Here is a 21,767-nt window from a genome sequence, read left to right on the forward strand (position 1 = left end):
GATAAAAATGAAGAAAAAAAATCGAGTTTATTTTGTGTTTCTGTAATAGATTAGTTAACGGTTTGTTGAACACAAGTTTAATGTTACAGTAGTTTTATAATGAGTTCAAGCGCAGACAACCCGTTCTGTAGAATATCATCGTTTTATAAATATAAAGTTTAACATCTGTGTAACAACTTGTGAGATTTTTTTTCCACTAATGGTTATATTCTGACACGAGTGCACGTTTTCTAAGAGTTAAAGTGACTTGTTACAAAACTGGCCTATTATTAGAAAATATTTTGATTAAGTAAGTATTACACCTGTAATACGTACTTCCTGGAAAGTTCAGTGAATATACGAGTATGTACGAAAGACTTGGCAATTTCACAGTATTAATTTTCTGAGAAACAAAGTCACAAATGTGTGCAAAGTAACAAAGAAACTTTAGGATTACAAATATGTTTTGTTTTTTTTTATTTGAACACTACGCCACATAATGGTTTATCTGTACCGAGTCCACCGTACGTAGTTCAGGAACCCAGAAATTTGGCGTTATAAGTCCGGTTGATGGTTATTTCACAAAGTCAGTCATTTCAACCATTATATTTCTTAAAGTATGTACAGATATAAGAATATACACTTGAAGGTTAACTGTCTTAATGTAGTATTATTTTGCAGCATGACTCAAAGGACAACTATCTTAAGATATACAATATAGATTTAAAAAAAACTACAATGCTAAGATGGTTAATTATTTTATAAGTATCTTAGAACAGTGAATATTGTCCTGAATATAGGATTAGCTCGTACTATGACTATCTTAGTGAAGTAATCAGTATGCAACATGTTAGTGGGAACAAAACACATATGGCTTATGTTAACATTTAACGCCAAACTGACTGAAACTGATTAATTTAAATGATCATATTAGATACTAAAAAGAAATTAGACCCCAAATTAAATATAAATGTATGTTGTAATAACGCAAATAATCATTTAATTTGTTTAATTAGATACTAAACTCACAAATCATCTTACTGAAAAATTCATATGTCAAATAACGACGTCATTACTGTTGTTTTTAATACTGTTCATGTGTAATATATTTTAGTTCCATGGTTTCTTCTTGAAGTTCTATTTGATATCTTATTAGAAATATATTTTAGGAAGAGGCACTATTCTAGAAGTATAATGAAAGGAACAATATCACTTTTATCTTTATATAACAAGGGCAGTAATGATTATTTTATATTTTTTATTTATTCACAAATTACCCACGGCTGTAAGATTGTTGTTTACCTTTCCTTTTCTTTTGTCCACGTTGAAGCTGTGAAGCCAGACAATGGCTTTGGTTGCTCTCGTGCACACATAGTAAAAGTCATTGCGCACCTAAGATTGAGCAATTAGATCTTTGCCTCGAGCTAATATCCAGGCGCTTGAGATATTATAACTACAGCGACCCATAAATTTCTATACTCCCACTTATTTCAGATGAAAGAAAACAGATGAATTCACTCGTCGAGTTAAAACATGTTGAATGAAGTTCTTACTAATATCATGTCTCTGCTCAGTAACGTCTTGCGCATTATCACCCGCTAGGTTTAAACACGGAGCCTTGCCGAAACGGCGATGTGGAAGATACAAAAAGGATAAAAATATATATTCCCTGTCTTTTAATGTAGCTTTTTTGTTTTTGTTTTTTCATTATCAATCAAAGGGTGTACTCGTTCTCATTTCAACTAGTATAAAAAGGATCGGTTTATTTTTTCATTGTCTATTTTGGCTTGTATTAGGCTTAACGTGGACGTAACATTTTATTAATCTAAATCGATCTGAAGAACCATATAAAAGAGGACAACTTGTCAATCAAAATAATTCACCCGATTGTAAAAATAACTAAATTATTAATTCAAGATCAAAGGTCGCCACTTGTGATACGGAGAGAAATCAAGAGCTTGATACACAGGTTATTAATAATATCTTGATGATATACGATAGAGCTTTAAAATGCAGTAGCATTCTATGCCTGATTTGTAGTATAATAAACAAACCTGACTCTTCTCAATTGAATATTCCATTCTTGTTTTACGTCTGTCTGTGTTCGAACCGGTTAATCCACAAGGAATTTTCTGAGCTTGAGAATGATAAAAAGTAAAGCCTTAGTTCTGTCATTATGTATTATCATCAGATATCGACAGAAATCTCATTTATATAGATAACAGTAGAATAATAAAAATAATGAGTGACAACTCAGGCATAAACCTAATTGTTCATACACGTATTTGGGATCAATGTTTGAAGCCGACATTCTTCTTTAGTTGTCGATATATCTCAGTAACGTTAATCTAAAACTACCAATGGGGTCCATACCCCATTGGCTTTGTAAAATACATTTAGATAGTATTTATGCACCAAACTGCTTCTGGGTTTAGTGGTTAGCAGTTGTTTAATTACATTTGATCACATACAAAAACGTAAAAAAAAAGAAAAACACCATTACCTTGGACTTAATTATACTGATTAATCCTGTGTCGTTTTTGTATTTCAGGTAAAGAACAGGGAATTTCATACCATTTTCACTCTTTGTTTCTACTGAATTTTGTAAAAGGCAGAACCTAAAATTAGAATATGATTCTCTGTATTGACCCCATCGGTAGTGTGCGATATTACTAAAAATCTGTAATTTTAGTGTTAGATAAACAATGAATAATTATAATTCGCAAAAACTCTTATTTATGTAATATTCTTAAAGTTGCTACATTTAGAAATGCTATATCATACAGGTAAATTACGTGTAGACGCCTGTTTCAAGTTGGTGTGAACTTCTTGTATTTGAGATCAATTATCAGATCTTTGTTTTTTTTTTTTGTTCTTTAACTGTGAACTGAAATTGATAACGTGGTAGTTTTTTTTTAACAATGTCAATTTTAAATAAACAGACTCTGAATTACATAACTCTCAACACATTACTTAGTGTTGATTTTCTCATAGAAAATAAGTTTCCAGTTACAAGTCGCAAAAATGTACATGTTACAAGTAAAACTGTTTTTGTTTACATGTTATCCTAATATTCTGAAATTTTGTACCTAATACAAAGCCCGGCATGGCTTGTTTAAGGCAATCGACTCGTACTCTGAGGGTCGCGGGTTCAAATCCCCGTCACACCAAACATACTCGCCCTTTCAGCCGTGGAGGCCTTATAATGTATCAATCCCACTATTCGTTGGTAAAAGAGTAGCCCAAGAGTTGGTGGTGGGTGGTGATGACTAGCTGCTTTACCTCCAGTCTTACACTGCAAAATTAAGAACGGTTAGCGCAGATAGCTCTCGTGTATCTTTGCGCCAAATTCAAAACAAACCAAACCTAATACAAAAATTAACGTGCCAAGCTGTAAACGATTCCACTTCCGTGCCCTCTATTGGTGAACGTTGTTACGATGTACAATTATGGCGCTATCTGCGCCATGTACAATTATGATTTGCTTGACGCTAACTATAGGCCATCTGCCTTGTTTATATTGTACGTGTTTGTGATTTGTGTTTGTGTCGAATGTCAAGACTGTTCAACTACAAACTGTTCGTTTGCAGTATGAATTAATTTTTGATACTCAACCTGTAACAGTGTAAAAAGAAATCGGGTCCCTAAATGTTTTACTGATGGGTTACTTAATCTTAATATTCTTTTTCACAATGTTATCTGGCTATATTCTTACAAAATAACATAAAGAGAGAAAAAGGGTTGAAAGGTTACTGAGATATGGAAGAACGGTTTACTCTCCAAATCTTGTAAAACACTCCCTGCACAATCACTAAATACAGAGTTTACTTTCTGAACAGGTGATAAAAAAAATTGAATCTACCTGGTGTATGTTTTTAATTCCAATATATTTAGTACTTGAGTAAACGTTATTAACATACAGATATAACAAAACCTCACATGATTACTTAGTTTGTTTCGCGAGTTCATGCAGAGGTTGTTTGCTCTATCTGTCTCTAATTCTGAATCGATGGGCTAGAGGGAAGGCAGCTAGGCAACAGCACTCACCGCCAACTTGTAGGTTACTCTTGTATGACTAAATAGTTGGATTTCAGAATCACTCTCTTAATAAACCCCTAGTCTTAGTGGTAATGGCGCGAGGCATGGACCCTCAAATTCACAGTCTATCACGCCAACCACTAAACCGTATATAAAGTTACCTTTTGCATAATGTCGTATATGACATTGAAACTTTTACGTTATTTCCTGTTATTATTATTATGCTTTATTTAAAACAATGTTTTACAAAATTTGTTATTCTAGCTTTATTGTTTATTCTTCAGAAACATGCATTTGTGACGTTAATAACAAAAACAAGAACTTTCATCGAGACTAGTGTTTTAATCTCTTGACAAGATCCTAATGTAACATCGCTGCATGGCAGCTGTTAAGCATAGAAAAAAAAACTGGTCTTTTTATTACAAATCAGAACGTACGGGAGGGGTGGAGCTAAAATATAGAATGTTAAATTGTTCCAAAGCCTAAAATATTCTACAAAATAACAGATAAAACTTAAATATTTCATGTTTGTTGCCTACATTGACTCGTCATCAGTAGCCAGTAGTAGCAAAAAGAAGCAATGTTCTGTGAAACATTATCATTACTCTGGGAGAGGAAGGAAATATTGAAGTCGAGGATTTAGTATCTAACAATGTTAACAGTATCAGTTAGAAATTAAACTTAACAGTAACAAGAAGAGTACAGTTTTGATCTAATCTACTCACTCTGGCCTATGTTATCAGACCTTTGGGTTATGACAATAATATCCGTGTTCAACTTCCCACTGTGGGAAGAGAGTCAATTGTTACGAATTATTATAAGTTGTTTAATGGTGTTTAAACACCCTAAATTAATATTCACGTAGCATGGTTAAAGATTTACATGATTTAGTTCATTCAATTATATATTTTGACTGAAAATATCGACCTAATAGATTTCTATAAATTGGAACAAATTATCAAAAATTGTTTTATTAATTATAATTTGTTTTAAAAATAACATTTCAGTTCCTCGACATATTAAGATTTAGACTTTAGGAAGAAGAAGTGTATGACTTATATATTGGTTTATATCTCTCTTCTCATGATTAACATGAAAACGTACTTTATAGAAGTTGTTTTCTTTGTATAAAAAAATCGACCTACTACCTAGATTCTAACAGAATGAGTAGCTAACAGATTTGTTCTACTATAATAATGAACTACATTCTAACAGAATGAATATCTAACAGATTTGTTGTACTATAATAATGAACTACATTCTAACAGAATGAGTATCTAACAGATTTGTTGTACTATAATAATGAACTACATTCTAACAGAATGAGTATCTAACAGATTTGTTGTACTATAATAATGAACTACATTCTAACAGAATGAGTATCTAACAGATTTGTTTTACTATAATAATGAACTACATTCTAACAGAATGAGTTACTAACAGATTATATTTCTACTGCAATAATGATATTAGAATAAGGTTTACTTTTTCAACAAGGAAACTTTAAACAAACGCCCCATATCGATACAGGTACCAGACAAACAGAAAAAAGCAACGAATAAATATCCAATGTTATTTTATATAACAACCTTTGTCATTTTTATGTTTCAACCATATCTACAAAACTTTTATGATGCGTCTTATTTTTGTGTATTATAGATCACGATAAGGATGGCTTGGTCAAAACGTTAACCAGGTTATCTTATTTTTACATTTGTGTTAATGTAAAATTGTTTCGTTTCATACTTGGCAACATCTTATACATTTTATGGAAATTAGTTACCGTCCACTTAATTTGAAATTTTAAGATCTCGTGAAATTTTATGTGTTTAATCCACGACAAGCAAAATAACTGCATTCTTAAAGAGTCTCAGATGTTCATGAATACGTTTGGTGGTTGGGTTTCAACACACAACATCATTTAGATTATTAAAGAGTAAATACTGTGTACAATGAATTAGAGTAACGACAGTACGTACTGACAGAAAAAAAGCTTGCATTTTCATACAATTTTGCAGAACAATATTTATTGAACTTATTTATATGTAATTTTCAAACCGCTCATGTAGTTGAATAAACGGCAGATACTATGGTATGTTCCGTGAACTACTATGTATAACATTGTAGTAAACAACTGGTTATCTTCTCTTCAGTTGAGCAATTTAATCTTTGTGTTATTTTATTGTACGTGTGTGTTTCTATTTTTTCTGCACTCTTGCAACATTGTAACAATTGTGAGCTAGGGAGCTAGGCCTACAAATAACCGTTGTGTTAAAAAATATAACTATAACAAACTGAACTGAAAACCATTAACCTGGTTTCTTTTGCACAAAAACACTTCTTTTGTTTTTCATCGATTTCAGTATCTGTTGTTTTTTTTCGATGCCTCAATGAAATCAAAACTAAAGAACGACCTATTTTATTTCTAGGTTAGTAGGTAGTCAAGCATCTTTATGACCCCTTAGCTGTCTTTTTTTCGACACACATTACTTCCCTTTAGGGTTAAATTCAAAATCATCACGCACAACGTTTCTGTATCATATTTTATATGAGTAGTAACAAGTAAATATCGAACGTGAGCAAAAGAAGGATGGAAAAAAGCGCGATTTGGAAGTAACTACTTATTGTCTTGTTTCAATAGTTACAATTTGTGTGAATATTTTGTTTAAACAAAACATGATAGTCATTATAGTTTTGAACAGAACGTTTGTATTTCTGTCAGTTTTGTTTGAATTTCGCGCAAAGCTACACGAGAGCTATCTGCATTAGCCGTCCCTAATTTAGCAGTGTAAGACTAGAGGAAAGGCAGCTAGTTATTACTACCCACCGCCAACTCTTGTGCTATTCTTTTACCAACGCAATAGTTGGGATTAATCGTATCTTTATAACGCACCCACAACTGTAAAAGCGAGCATGTTTGGTGCGACGGGGATGCGAAATCACGACCCTCAGATTACGAGTCGCACGCCTTAACCCACCTGGCCATACCGGACATAAACAAAACATATTAAATATATTTTGTAAGACAGCGGATTGAAAGTTAGCTTTTTAGAGAGTTTTAGTTTAGTGTAGATAACTCTCTATCGGAAAAAACAAACAAACATATTTAGACACAATGGGATATCTGTGCTGTCCACCCCAGAAATAGATGTGTGTGTGTGTGTGTGTTTTTATAGAAAAGCCACATCGGATTATCTGCTGAGCCCTCCGAGGGGAATCGAAGCGCTGATTTCAGCGTTGTAACTCCGTAGACTTACCGCTGTACTAGTGGAAGTAGAGATGGGAGGGAGAATATTACAATAAAAAGATGTGAATGTGTTGAAATGTTTTTAATACATTTGTGTAATAACATTCGGGAATTTAAAGTTTTTATCTACTTTGTGTGTATTATAATTTTTATCTAAACTATGAATATTTAATTTCTTGTGATTTTCGTTGCATCTGTTTTCTTATTTAAAATTTAAATATTTATTTTTTGTTGCGATTTTCATTGCACGTGTATAATTTCACTGGTCTAGGAATGCATCAAGCAAAAGGCCTACAAGTATACTTTATACAGATGGTCTACAAGTGTACATCGTGCAAACAGTTTACAAGTATATAGGTTGTATTGATGAATTTTCCATATGAGATTAATTAATTATCTCCATAAATTACCATAACTTCTACAAATTCAGCTAGTGGGGTGAAAGTTGAAATTTTTCTGACTAATTCAGTTTATTCCTATTACTGTCATGCAGTCACGAGTAAGGAAACATTTTTCTTTATGTTTTTTGTTCTTTTTTACTGCTTTGGTGGCCCTTAAAATAAATATAGAATAATTCTTCCTTTGTCTTCCTGAAGAGTTGAGTGGGTTTCTTCATCTTATGTTTTTTTAGTGTTTTGGTTCCGAGATTATAAAAATAAATTTATATTCTTTTCGACCATCAAAAGTTATTATTTCGTTTGGTTGTTAACAAAATTGTAGTATTAATTGTATCATACCATAATGAATATTTCTTTTCATTAAATCAAACTTAGTTTGTGGAATATAGTCATATGTAAGTATGATTGCTAGTAATAACATTCACGAGGCCCGGCATGGCCAGGTGGTTAAGGCACTCGACTCGTGATCTGAGGGCCCAGGATTCGAATCTCCGTTACACCAAACATAATCGCTCTTTCAGCCGTGGGGCCGTTATAATGTGACGGTCAATCTCATTATTCGTTGATAAAAGAGTAGCCCAAGAGTTGGCGGTGAATGGAGATGACTAGCTGCTTTCCCTCTAGTTTTACACTACTAAATTAGGGACGGCTATGGCAAAAAGCCCTCGTGTAACTTTCCGCAAAATTCAAAATCAAAAACAAGCAAAATTTCTTTTTGAATTTCGCACAAAGCTATTCGAGGGCTATCTGTGCTAGCCGTCCCTAATTTAGCAGTGTAAGACTAGAGGGAAAGCAGCTAGTCATCACCACCCACCGCCAACTCTTGGACTACTCTTTTACCAACGAATAGTGGGATTGACCGTCACATTATAACGCCCCAATGGCTGAAAGGGCGAGCATGTTTGGCGCGACGAGGATGCGAACCCGCGACCCTCAGACTACAAGTCGCACGCCTTAACACGCTTGGCCATGCCAGGCCCAACAAGCAAAGAAAATATTCATTGCTAGAATGCTTATGCGCCACCTTTATAGTGGTAATATGTCTATTCTGTACTTGAAATATTGTCGCTCAAGTTTCAGTACAAAGCTTTTGGCCTCGTAAGAGTATTCGATGCCAATGTAAAGTTCGTTATTTTGAACTCATCACACACATGTAAATTGCATTTATTACTGTTATGTTTTTTATTTATCTCGGACCAGAACCCCTTACCTATTTTGTCACCTATGTTTACGTATTACGATTTCGAATAGCTGGAAATATTAATACTAATTTAGAAGTTAATTGGATTGCAATACGTATCAAATTAATAATATTTCCCAAACAAGACTGATACACAATTATCTTTCTTAACACAAATATATTTTAATATGCAAATAACAACACAATTTATAATAACAGTTCTTACAAATAGTTATTAGAACTAATGATTTGTATGCAAAAGTTTTACAAACTTACAAACTATACTGACTCGTCTATCTGGTCTGGGACTAAATATTATGATCGGTTCACAAGGGGCGATTTTAAGTTGATATTCTTACACTTGGCTTATTGGCTAGCCTCATGCCATTTACAAGTTGACTTTTCTCCAACGAACATATGTAATGTTCTTATAGAAATACAAACATCAAAAGTATTTCACTGAGGTTAAACGGTTTGAAATGTTCGAAGTCTATAGGCGTTCCTAGCCAATGTCTGTAGTTTTCCGATTAATAAGCGTTTATCACAATCATAGCTTCCGAGGTTTATAGTACACTGAGTGTGACAAACCAACAATATCATTAAACTGTCTCTCAGCATGTTGTGTTTGTTATCTTTTATAAGCTTGAGAGGAGGTTCTCAAGAAAGTTCAGTTGGTCCAACAATATTGGTATTAATTAGACATATACTTTTTTGATTCTTACGCTGGAGGATCTTCTACAAATTTAGGGAAACGGCAGGACTTTTGCAATACATACATTTAATAAAGTACTTTACATGAATTCTTAAATATATATCAACTGAAACAAAAACATGTATTAAAATAAATTTATAACAGTAAATCCGTTACAATTGCTCACGGTAAACTACTTACAAAATATTTAGAATTACTATTAGTTCAGAGTTTAAGGTTGAGTTTGGGTACTTCTTCTCCACTCACTGGGTAACAAAAATCACACAAGTACCAATAATTAACAACCTACAGAGATGCTCATGTCGACGTTTCGATTTTTTCCACTTTTTCGCTATAATTTCTATAATAATATTTTATTAAATCATAACTAACAAAAATGTTTACTATCTTATTATCAACCTATAAATAAAATACAAAATTACACATAAAAACTGAACCATTTTGATAAAATAAGTTAAGTAATGAAACATTTGAAATGTTTAATACGAACTTTATATCGTAAGCTGAGCTGAAGGTGTCTTATTGCTTAGCGTCTAAGATTCAGCTCAACACATTTTGCACATTCAGTTGTTGACATCTTATACGAGTGACAATTAATTCTGTTGAAAGCCATATAAGGCCTTTGTAGTTGTGGGAGGGTGCTGCTAACTGGCCTTCTTTCCTCTCATTAGATATTCCAAATTAGGATAAACATATGTAAATCTACCTAAATTGCAGTTTAAATTAAAAATATCAAACCTTTGTAAGCCATTTCTTGTCTTATAACACTGTGGGGGCGTTGTGTATACCTAATAGTTTTGAAAATGCAAAACAAGATAAATAAATAAAGACATATAGCTCTTGTGGTTTTAAGGTAGAATAAATGCTCTACATATTCATTTTAATAGAAAATGTTAATGATAAATAAACTTCGGAAACTTTCAATAGAGAAAATTCAACTTTTTTTACAACGCGAGTTGAAAACTTTTAACTGAAATATTTCTAACATAAGTAAGTTTATTATTTCATATTTGTTAAGTTGAAAAATATTTATAAAAATAGACTAGTTTCTCATGAGAGGTGATTGACAACTCACGTCTTACTGGCAAAGGAAAGCTTCTCAAAAACATTGGTTTGAATTTTGAGCAAACCCACACGAGAGCTATTTGTCCTAATTAAGAAGTGAAAGCCTAGAGGGAAGGTAGTTAATCATCATCACCAATTGTTAACTCTTGGACTACTCTTTACCAACGAATAGTGCGGTTTACCTTCACATTATAACACTCCCACGACTGAAATGGCGATAATTCGAACCTTCAACCCACAAGATGCTAGTCGAGCGCCCTAACTACTAGACTATAACAGGTTTATTTACAAATAAAAGCTAAATACACAAAATACAATAATAATGACATTTTAACTGTTTTCAAACATACATACATGTACATTTTTGTCAATTTGTTTGTTTGAAGTTAAGTGTTGGAACCATGCACTCTGCAAAATAATATTTAACGTATTATATATTATAATAAATATGAATTAATCAGTGTATGAATATTGTTGTGAAAATATTTAAAAGCTCATCAATAAGAAACACCTATCTATTGAAATTGTTTTAATATTGAACTTTAATTTATTTTTTAAAGAAGTTCGGCTCTAAACATCCAAGTTAATGTTTTTATAATGCCTGGTAAAAACAACATTTCAAGAAATTTATTTATTTAACCATGCTAACCTTGAGGTGATTTATAGTGTTGCACGAAAGACCTTGTTAATTGATCGATACAAACATCCGTCTTGTTATGAAGTTTATTCGTATTTACAACAATTAAGTTCCAACAGCTTCGATGCTCTAAACTGTTTGAAAATATTGTGACTTGTATATATAACTGAATTATGTATGCTTTTATTCAACTAGTTAATATAAAAAAAGTATCAATACACCTGTTAATATGCGACATATTATTACCGGGCGTTTCCTGTTCGGACTGTGAAACTCAGGGTTCGTGTTTTGCGGCCAATTGGAAAGCGTGCTCCGGTATTTGGAACTACGGGCGCTCTAGTCAAGCACCACTATTTGGATCCCAAGTGGCACAACGGTATGTCGTCGTACTCACACCGCTAGACGCCGGGTTTCCATACCTCTGGTGGTCACAGCACAGATAGCCCATTGTGAAGCTTTGTGCTTAATTCCAAACAGTAAATCAACCCACTATTTGACTCGAGTAGAGTAATCCTAGAGTTCACCGTTGGTGCTGCTGACTATCTGTGTTTCCGCAAGTCTAAAATTTCAATTTTTAAATTGTGTTTTGTTAAACACAAAGCTAAACAACAGACTACCTTAGCTGTGACCATTACGGGAATCAAAACCTAGTAATAAAATTTCAGACTTATCCCAGCCAGTGGTGGAGCCTCTTCACGTAGCTTTTACGGAAATTTAGAAAAAAACAAACAAATGAAAGCACGTGGCTCAGAAACGTCACACTCAGCATGTGATCAAGTTACACCAACTATTTTGTATGTCGCTTTGATAAACTTAACATTAACTTCACACTTATGCTGTGTTATTCGATTAAATACATTTTCTTTATAAATTTCTTGTATTTTAAGAATTGTTTATGAAAACCTTGAACAAGAACTTTATAATTTTGTTCTAGCGAAACAGTTATAACGTTAATTAATTCTTATTATCTTTAATTTCAAATATAATTTATAAATTGCATGTTATATTAAGCTTATTTTGTTTTTCCGCTTCATGCTATGTTTGCAGTGCAACTGAGCGTGCTCAGAATTCGTAATTCACTCACAAGGCAGGTCTCAGCTTTTGTCGTCCTTCAATGTTTGATTTTTTTTCTCGGATTACATCTAAGACAGTTTTTACACACAACATATATTTGTTTTCTTTATTAATTTAGTTAGTGTTTTTTTTAACTCTACATGTCTTGTTATACATTAAAACCAAACAAGACCCTACATTTCGTTACTAATAGTTAAAATATATCGAAAATGAATGTATATAAAATGAAATAGGTTGTTGCTCTATACATTGAGTTATCTAAGAGTAATAAAACTCTGCATTTTAGTGTTATAAACCCGTAAACTTACCGTTTACTTACTGACGTGACATGAACCGAAAGAATAGTCTTAAGGGTGTAGTCCTAGTTCAGTACTAATTCCAAGTTTTAAAATGTGGCGCAAATGCCATTCCAAAACATGAATGTATCAAACTCATAAGTTTCTATATAATGAATTTTCAAGATTGTATCTATTTTATAAAATTATCGTAACTAGAAACCACATTATAATCACAAACATCTGCAGAGGGTAAAACGAACAAAAAGATATTTTGATGGATTGGGCTAAACTAATCGTAAGCCAGAGATATTCTGTTTTGGTTCATGTTTTCAAAATTTAAAGCGTTAAAGTAGTACATTTTGATGCGATTTTTTTTATTGAAAACAAAAAATAATGCGTAGGTTACTACGTCTGTTTGCGTTCCAATCGTCTCAAGTTATCGCATTCCACTTTGGCTAGTTCCGGTTGTGAAGACTTCCAACAGCCGACTTTCTTTACGTGTTTTGCACGTACATTTTCGTAAATTCTCAAACAAACGCGGGCGTAAGACATCTGCAGAGTTAGTTTCTTTGTCTTTGGCCAACGATAAAGATAAGATAATCAATGCTACATAAGAGCTATAGATGTAGACTTCAAGAAAAACAAGTTTGCTCTACACTTCTAAATTAGTTGCGAAAAACCTATAAACATATTCATACTCGATGTACGTTTATATATCATAATTCATTTAGTTAAGTACAATAACACTTTCACAAAGTTTGAAATTTAAGAATGTCATAAATTTATACTTGAAGATTTATGCCCTTTACAGTATGTTTTATTGTATCTAGCTGACCTTTTAACAACATACTGTCACTTTCACTATTGGTCAGAACAGCCTGACCAGTGGCTATTTAGATAGGAACTAGAGGGGGCTCAGCCTTAGGACCCATGGCCTTAATGGGGCCCCATTTATAATTTTATTCTATGTAAAATTACGTGCAGTGTAGGGCCCGCACAATCATAAATCCACTACTAAGCCTGAGCGCAATAAACTAGCGAATACTTTACACAGGTTTCGTGATGACTAAAAACTCACTTGAAGTGAAAATGTATTTCAGAACGACTGGTATAGGTATTAACATTTTTATTAATAAAGCAGAGAACAACCTGAAGATGGCCTAAGAAGGTCGAAACGTTGTTCTCTGCTTTATTAGTAAAAGTGTTAATACCCATACCAGTCGTCCTGAAATACATTTTTACACACGTTTGAGTATGCCATTGTGTGTTATCTCGCTGGTTAAAACAACAAATGTGTAACTACACTTTGACACCAAAATCTATGCGTCAGCCTTAATATATATATTTATATATAAACACGCGCCTTCTATATGACCTAACAAAAGCTGCAGAGGGGAAACAAAATAATATCCATATATATGTTCTTAACGCTGACAAGCCGCGTTTTAGAAAAAGCTCAGTCCGCAGTTCTCGTAACTTGCTTTTGTTGCTAAGTTTGTTAAATCTATTAACCAAATTCTATGTGTGTCTAAAACAATGGTTCCCATTATTATTAAAAAAAATTATAACTTACAATAAGCTCAATTCGAAATTTCCGTTACTCTTCTCACTTCTAGACTCTTCAGTGTTTTATTACTGGATGTCAAGTATATGGCCCGAAAGATCAGGTTAAGATACCTACGACGTGATTGTCAATAGTCCAATGGATAAATTTAGGCTCAACAACAACCAAACCAAGCCCTTCAGTTTGACAAAGATCACATCACATATTCTTTAGTTGTGCCCAAAACAAACATTCGAAACATTCTCATTAATCCTCTCTGCTTGGGCATCATTTACTGCACATGTCACAGGTTTTAGTGATTTACATTCAAAATTTTATTAAACTACTCTTTGCTTATATTATACAAATTAGTATAGCATAAGATCGTAGCTATTAATCCATTTTAATAGCATATATGTTTTAAATTGTTAAATTTATAAGGCAATATTTAAAATAAATCCTGAATTTCCCCTTTAGTAAGTACGAAATTTAACGTAAATTGTTTATAATAAAATCAACATTGCTCAGAGAAAACATAATTGTTATAGCCTTTAACTTAATTTAGTTACAGAGCTATCGGAGAATAAAACTCCTCGTAAGCAAAAGACAAGTAACAATAAATGTTTCAGTCTATAGAAGAAATTTTCACAACATTCTCTTTGAGAATAATGAATTTTTTTCTGCATCATATTGGTGTAAGCTATATTTTCATTACATTAACTTAGATGTTCGCTAGAGGACATATATGACGTTAAGATAAATAAATTATTAGTAGTCTTAGAATACCTAGATCGTTCATAAATGTTAATGATCGAGATATTTTACGAAATATCCAGAAATAAGAATACGTAATAAATGCTAGATTCAGTAAAACATTATGTCAGTTGTTATTATTTAGTTCTTTCGGTAGTTAAGAAGTAAATGAACTATTCAAACAAATGTTCGTTATTGTGTATATACAGTTAATCGACCGATTTAGCCATAAACTATATAAGTAAATTTATTTGTACTTTAGTCGTAATATCGTTAAAGAGTAAAATCATTTTAAAAGTGAAAACTTTATTTGTTAATTAAGGCCTATGACTGTGTATAAGTGACAACAGGATGTAGCATTTTTTTGTTTGTTTGTTTGTTTTGGAATTTCGCACAAAACTACTCGAGGGTTATCTGTGCTAGCCGTCCCTAATTTAGCAGTGTAAGACTAGAGGGAAGGCAGATAGTCATCACCACCCACCGCCAACTCTTGGGCTACTCTTTTACCAACGAATAGTGGGATTGACCGTCACATTATACGCCCCCACGGCTGGGAGGGCGAGCATGTTTAGCGCGACGCGGGCGCAAACCCGCGACCCTCGGATTACGAGTCGCACGCTTTACGCGCTTGGCCATGCCAGGCCTCAGGATGTAGCAACTGTTAAGGAAGAAATAGTGATTTGGCTTGGTTTTCTTTTCACCAAATAATTTAAAAGAGCCCGCCTGATAAAATAATACGTTACAACAACATTGTTATACGACATACATGTAGTGTGTATTGAAAATTAATTTCTGAACTTATTTGTATTTGAAAAATAAATTTGCTATTTGGAGATCAACACCTAATGTTTACATCTTCTGTTAAAATAAGAATGGCCAACAGTGAATATTAATTTTTATAATTTTAAACATTTTTACCTGATATGTAAGTGACATTATTTTTCGTATAAAAATATTGAAATTTTTATTGAAAAATAGTAGATGCTTGTATTTTATCTTAGGAAAAGGCTTCCTATATGAAACTAAAAGGAAAGAAAAAAAAGATTCATGCCATTCCAACGTACTTATTTTATTGTTAAAATAAAACAAATCTGCGCTAACAAATTACTGTAATATTATACTTAGAAATAAACTTGTTAGAAATCTAAATTTAAGACAATCTTAAGAACTCATAAAATGTCAAAGAACAATTTTTCAGAAATCTTAGACTTTGTCTTTGGAATTTTTCTCAGTAAGCTTCGGATAAACGTAAAGTGTAGAGAGAAACACAGCATGCGGTACAGAGCGAGCAAAAATATGTAGTAAAGTTTACGGTACATAATTAAAATAATATTTTTCCTTCATTCTTTTTAGTATTGTTGCTTATATTATAGAACTAACATTAATTTTAGCTTTCATTCATTATATACCGGTAACGTGGTATCTGACTCCAGTAGTTAAAACTACAAAAGATATATTGAGATTATTCAAGCTACAGAAAAAAATGTGTTATTGCATTCTTAAAACCACAAATTAGATATATTTTTCTTACGTTCTTACTAATTACGAACAAAATCCATAGTTTTGTCACTTGGGTGTAACTTCGCTGTTAAAGCTATTTTCGGCCGTAAACTCGATACTATTCACGAATTCGGCACTCTCAGGATATTTAGGTCAGTCCTAAGATAAAATTCAAAACAATCTGTACAATAAGAGTATGATAATAGAAAGCAATAACATTAGCTATATTAAACATTATATTCTATAATATGAGTTAAAGTAACAATAAAGAAATGGTAGGCTGTATATTTTACTTACGAAAGACAATTGATAAAGTGTATTCATAAATCTCAATCAAAGCTCAGTATTATACGGTTGATAGCCAGTAATATTAGAAAGTATAGCCTTTTGTTATAATTTTTGAAATAATTCGGTGATATTTAGTAAATGCTTATTAATACTCAGTATAATACTTAATGCAAAGACAGTTTGTTTGCTCAGAATTTTTCCTCAAAACCGTACAAAGAATCATCTACGCATAACCGTTTATAATTTTGAACTGACAGAATAGAGAAGACAGCTGGTGAAAACTGACAATTCTTGGGCTGCTGTTTTAAACAGTGAGTCTTGATCATTAATTCTTATAGTATATCCAAGGGCATAAAGTGCGAACCGCGTTTTTGTGGCAACGAATCAGTCACTGAACCCTCGGATTCACAGTCAGATCTCTTCTTTCCCAACAGACTACGACCGACTCCACAACAACAGGCCATCTACACGTTTTTGTTTTGTCAAATATGGGCTTAACATTTAGTCACTAGCATATACGTTTTAATTTTGAAGTATAATATAATCCAATACGATACGAGATTTACCTTCGATCCATAACTGCCTAATGGTACATTACATCCTACAACAATACTGTGTTTTTCTTTTTTTTAGACAGCATCAAGCTAAATATTAATTATCATTAGTGCACGTATTTTTCTGCTGCTCTTTATCTGAAGTTATTCAAAAATAACTTTTGAGCCTGTCGTAACGCAACAAGTCTTGGGTAATTTCACTATTTACTTCAACTCAAGTATGCTGCAGTATTCGTGACTGCATCGTACTAAGCAAGTCTAGGAGTGCTATACTTTTTGTGATATGGCCTGGAATGGCCAGGTAGATAGGGCGTTCGATTCGCAATCTGAGGGTCGCGGATTCAAATCCCGTCACACTAAATGTGGAGCATTATAATGTGACGGTCATTCTCACTATTCGTTGATAAACAAATACCCCAAGAGTTGGAAGTGTGTGGTGATGACTAACTGCCTTCCCTCTAGTCTTACACTGCTGAATTAAGGACGGGTAGCGTAGATAGTCCTTTGCTCAAAATTTAAAAAAATATGGTATATATATAATAAAATAATATTTGGAAAGCTATATCAAAACTTTTTTGTGGGATCAGATTTATCTATAATGATTAGTTACGTAAAATTGTATAATATATTTTTGAAATGATATTTTTTAGGTGTGAAACACACTAGGAGTTCTTTTTTACGTAGACTTAATCGTCTGTACGCGCAAAAACGAAATAACAAAAAGAATAAGGAAATATAGATTCACCATAATTATCTAGACATGAACGATTAATTACTGTTCTAATGACGTCATTGAAAAAGTAAATGTTCGTGAGAAGAAGATGGGTGAAGTTTGAGTGTATAAAACACCCCAATATATATGTGTACGTTTTATATGTGGTTTGGTTTGTTTTGAATTTCGCACAAAGCTACACGAGGGCTATCAGCGATAGCCGTCCCTAATTTAGCAGCGTAAGACTAGAGGGAAGACAGGTGGTCATCACTATCCACCTCCAACTCTTAGGATACTCTTTTACCTACGAATAATGGGATTGACCGTCACATTATAATGCCCCCACGGCTGAAAGGGCGAGCACGTTTGGTGTGACTGGAATTCGAACCCATGACCCTTGGATTACGAGTCGAGTGTCTGAACCATCTGGCCGTGCCGGGCCTTTTATATGTGTATATGCGTGTTTAATAGCAAGGCCACATCGGACTGTCTGTTGTGTCCTCTGAGAGCAGTCGAACCTCTGGTTTTAGAGTGGTAAATCCATTAACTTACACTCCCACAGAGGGACCACGCATATTATAAAGTAAACAAATAATAATTGTATTGAATGATGTTTGTTTGTTTAGAATTTCGCACAAAGCTACTCAAGGGCTATCTGCGCTAGCCGTCCTGAATTTAGCAGTGTAAGACTAGAGGGCAGGCAGCTAGTTATCACCACCCACCGCCAACTCTTGGGCTACTCTTTTACCAACGAATAGTAGTATTGACAGTCAGTTTATAACGCCCTCATGACTGAAAGGGGATTCGGACCCGCGATCCTCAGATTACGAGTCGAACGCTTTAACCCACCTAGCCATGCTGGGCATGTTTTGACTGACTCAAATTAGAGAAACACATAACTTTATATGTAGGTTTACAATCATTTAATAAGGTCTGAAAACTGGTAAATAATATAAAACTTTATTTCATTCAAAATATTTTATACATGAGTAATTTTGATACTAACAGGAAAATTGTTTTGTTTCAGTATTTCGTAAACATGACTTCTTGGCCGATCCCCACATCCCTCACTTTGGATTTTCTAAGGTACGTAAAATATAAAAATTTTCATCTGTAATAATTGAAGATGGTAAACATACAAACTACATTTATCTGTTGTTATCTTTTTCGTAGTAGGTTCTGTTTTTGTTTTTGATTTCCTTCTATTTCACTCAGTATTTCACTCATTATTGATCGCTTCATGCGTAGTGTGTTTTTCTGTTATACGCTTTGTTCCAGTACTGTTTTAACTGGTACATCTTGCAATTTTTGAAGTGCGCTTTGCTCTTTTATCAGATGTATCATGTAATTTATTTGTTTAATTATAGCTTTGTCGTATATCTTATCTCATGAATCATGTGAATCACGTGATTTAGTTTTTAACATATCTGGGATTGAAGTTTCTAGTGAGTTTAAACGTATGCTTAATTTTTAACCAATGTATCATGCATCATTGCAGTGTGTAAGCCACATTATAAATTTATCTCTGGTTCTGAATCTATGACAGCCACGTCTGTCATGTCTATCTGTGCTTTAATAGCAGCATCCGTTAGGTCTTATTCCCTCTAAAAGTAACTCTTTAACAGACTGACATGGTAGATCTTGGTTTTCCCACTAATTTTCACCTTATAGTCCATTCTGTTGACCACTTCCGTAATTCTAAAGATAATTTCCACTGAAAAGTGAGTTTGTTGTCTTTAGACAGCAAAACTAAGACCTTCTGTTCGACCTTCAAACGTCGATCCATGGTCTTCTTGTCATAGATAGGCTTCTGATTCCCTTGGGCTGAATACAAATTTTCTCAAACAAATTCGCAGTCTCCTCCAGTCGATTTCTGAGATCTAACTTGTACTGATAACTGTTTCTTACTTTTTGCATTAGACCTCATACAATAACTGTACAGCAACTCAAGGGTGCGTGCTTGAGAGAGTTCTCAATGAGCAAATAACACTGCCTGCAGGTACCTACTCCGATCCCATGGTCTCTTTTGACACCTCTTCTTCAGCATATTCTTTAAGACTCCATTAGCTCTCTCAAAGTCCATTATATCTAGTGGGTAGAAAAGAGATGCCTGGTACTGATGAGTCTGTACGCCTCTATAAGTTCTGAAGTAATCTGGGTCCTTCTGTCACTCGGGAATTATTTTGGAAAGCCTACTTTGTGGAACACTTCCAGAAAGGATTCTGCTACTCTCTCTGTCTGCATCTTTGACAGTGCTATGGCTTCTTGTTAACATGTTGCATAGTCAATTTTTGTCAGTAAATGCTGGTTTCCCGCGTCAGAAACAGGTACTAGTTGTCCAATCAAGTTTACAGCTGCTATGCTAAGTGACTTTTTTATGAGAAGTATCTCATTAAATGACATCTCAGGTAACTTATTTCTAAGCTTTGTGGTTTGGCAGAAGTCACATAACCTGCAGAATATGGTTACATCTCCAATGACCTATTGTCAATGGAAATTGTTGGTAATTCCGTCTGTTATTTTCTTTGCTCCTAGGTGTTTTTCCACAACTGACTCATGAGCAAATTTCATCACTTGATTCTAGTATTCTGTTGGTACTATGATCTGTTTAACTTCTACAACATAACTGTCATGGTAGTTCCAGTACCGCTCTCCTTTACCGTTCTCTGTTATGTAAGTCGCTTTCCTTCTTGTCTTGTGCTCGACCTTCTTCCTGGCACTACTCCAAAGTTTCTGCAGTGGAGGGCCTTTCTTTTGTGTTTCCTTCAGTTCCTGCAGACCTACATTGAGGATGTTGCCTTCATATACTTGCACGCTTATTCTTCTTTTATTGGGACTCTAGTGATGAGTACAGATACTTCATCCATCCTCCTTCTGTCTGGCTCCTCCAAACTTCTACTGTCTGGTATATTTCCAGTCGCCAAGTCATATATGGATTCTTTTATACACATTGCCTCAAGGTCTCACGCATAATACAGTGTCCATCTTTATTCTTGTTATAGGAAACGTAATCAATTAGCAGTCAAATATATACCCTTCCTGTCGTCTGGCCATCAGACACCAGACTGGTTCTCACTGCTATATCCAGTGTTTTGTAGGATCTTCACTTTCTTGTCCCTGACTTAAACTTCACCTAGTGGTATATTGCGATTAAAAATCAACTCTCGATTTTTGTCATATGCTCTAATCACTACTGGCACTTTTGATCCATTCACTAACTTAAACTAACCATTATTAGTGTAAAATAACACTCGTTTTTGTAATGAATCTGGTGTGTATTTTTGATCTATTTCTTTAGAGAGTTGCAAAATGGTGACTGTCACTTTTTCTTGTTTCTTGTTAGTTTCATTTTCATAGGTAGCTTCATTTACTTTATATTGAGATTTCTGCTGTTATTTGTCGATGACAGACTTACACTCCTTTGCAATGTGCCCCATTTTATAACAAATATAGCATATCGTCTACTATTTGTTTGTTAGTCTATTGTAACCTTTTGTGGAATACTACTTTAGGTCAGCCACCACTGATTTCAGCATTAACTGGTTATTCTTAGACTTGCCAGTTATACTTTCTTCATGGACTTCCATATACAATTAGATTGATCACCACGTCCTTTGCTCTATCCTTTAGAAACAGTAACATGCTAGTGAAGCATGTATTAACAGGTTTATCAATCCCTGAAAACAAATTGAAATACAGTTTCTTCAGAGTCATGTTTGACTTCTCTCAACTTGCAACGAAAATATTTTTTCAGTAAATCCATAGCGTTTAAGCAAGGGCACTTTTAACTCACCATAGTCCATGGCATC

The 21,767-nt window shown here is 33.7% G+C and overlaps 1 protein-coding gene and 1 long non-coding RNA gene across 18 annotated transcripts in view; one reads left to right on the top strand and one right to left on the bottom strand.

The window, feature by feature from the left end:
• Positions 1–12,844, bottom strand: part of LOC143222753 (uncharacterized) — a 48,491-nt gene extending 35,647 nt beyond the window's left edge. For 5 of the 15 annotated variants that reach the window (XR_013012461.1, XR_013012458.1, XR_013012459.1 and 2 more), the window contains exons 1-2: positions 11,503–11,940; positions 2,034–2,116 (exon numbers count right to left, since the gene is read on the bottom strand). This is a non-coding gene — a long non-coding RNA (uncharacterized LOC143222753). Of the gene's footprint in view, positions 1–1,281; positions 1,659–2,033; positions 2,117–2,482; positions 2,598–3,068; positions 3,265–11,502; positions 11,941–12,638 lie in introns of those variants that run through there. The other 10 variants (XR_013012454.1, XR_013012455.1, XR_013012466.1 and 7 more) reach the window with 8 other exon arrangements.
• LOC143222752 (uncharacterized) overlaps positions 1–21,767 on the top strand; it is an 82,449-nt gene that overhangs the window by 40,035 nt on the left and 20,647 nt on the right. For all 3 annotated transcript variants that reach the window (XM_076449696.1, XM_076449695.1, XM_076449697.1), the window contains one exon: positions 18,986–19,044. In XM_076449696.1, the coding sequence (XP_076305811.1) occupies positions 18,986–19,044 (59 nt within the window). The remainder of the gene's footprint in view (positions 1–18,985; positions 19,045–21,767) is intronic.

The sequence above is a fragment of the Tachypleus tridentatus genome, chromosome 8 (assembly GCF_004210375.1).
Source record: "Tachypleus tridentatus isolate NWPU-2018 chromosome 8, ASM421037v1, whole genome shotgun sequence".
Taxonomy (NCBI): Eukaryota; Metazoa; Arthropoda; class Merostomata; order Xiphosura; family Limulidae; genus Tachypleus; species Tachypleus tridentatus.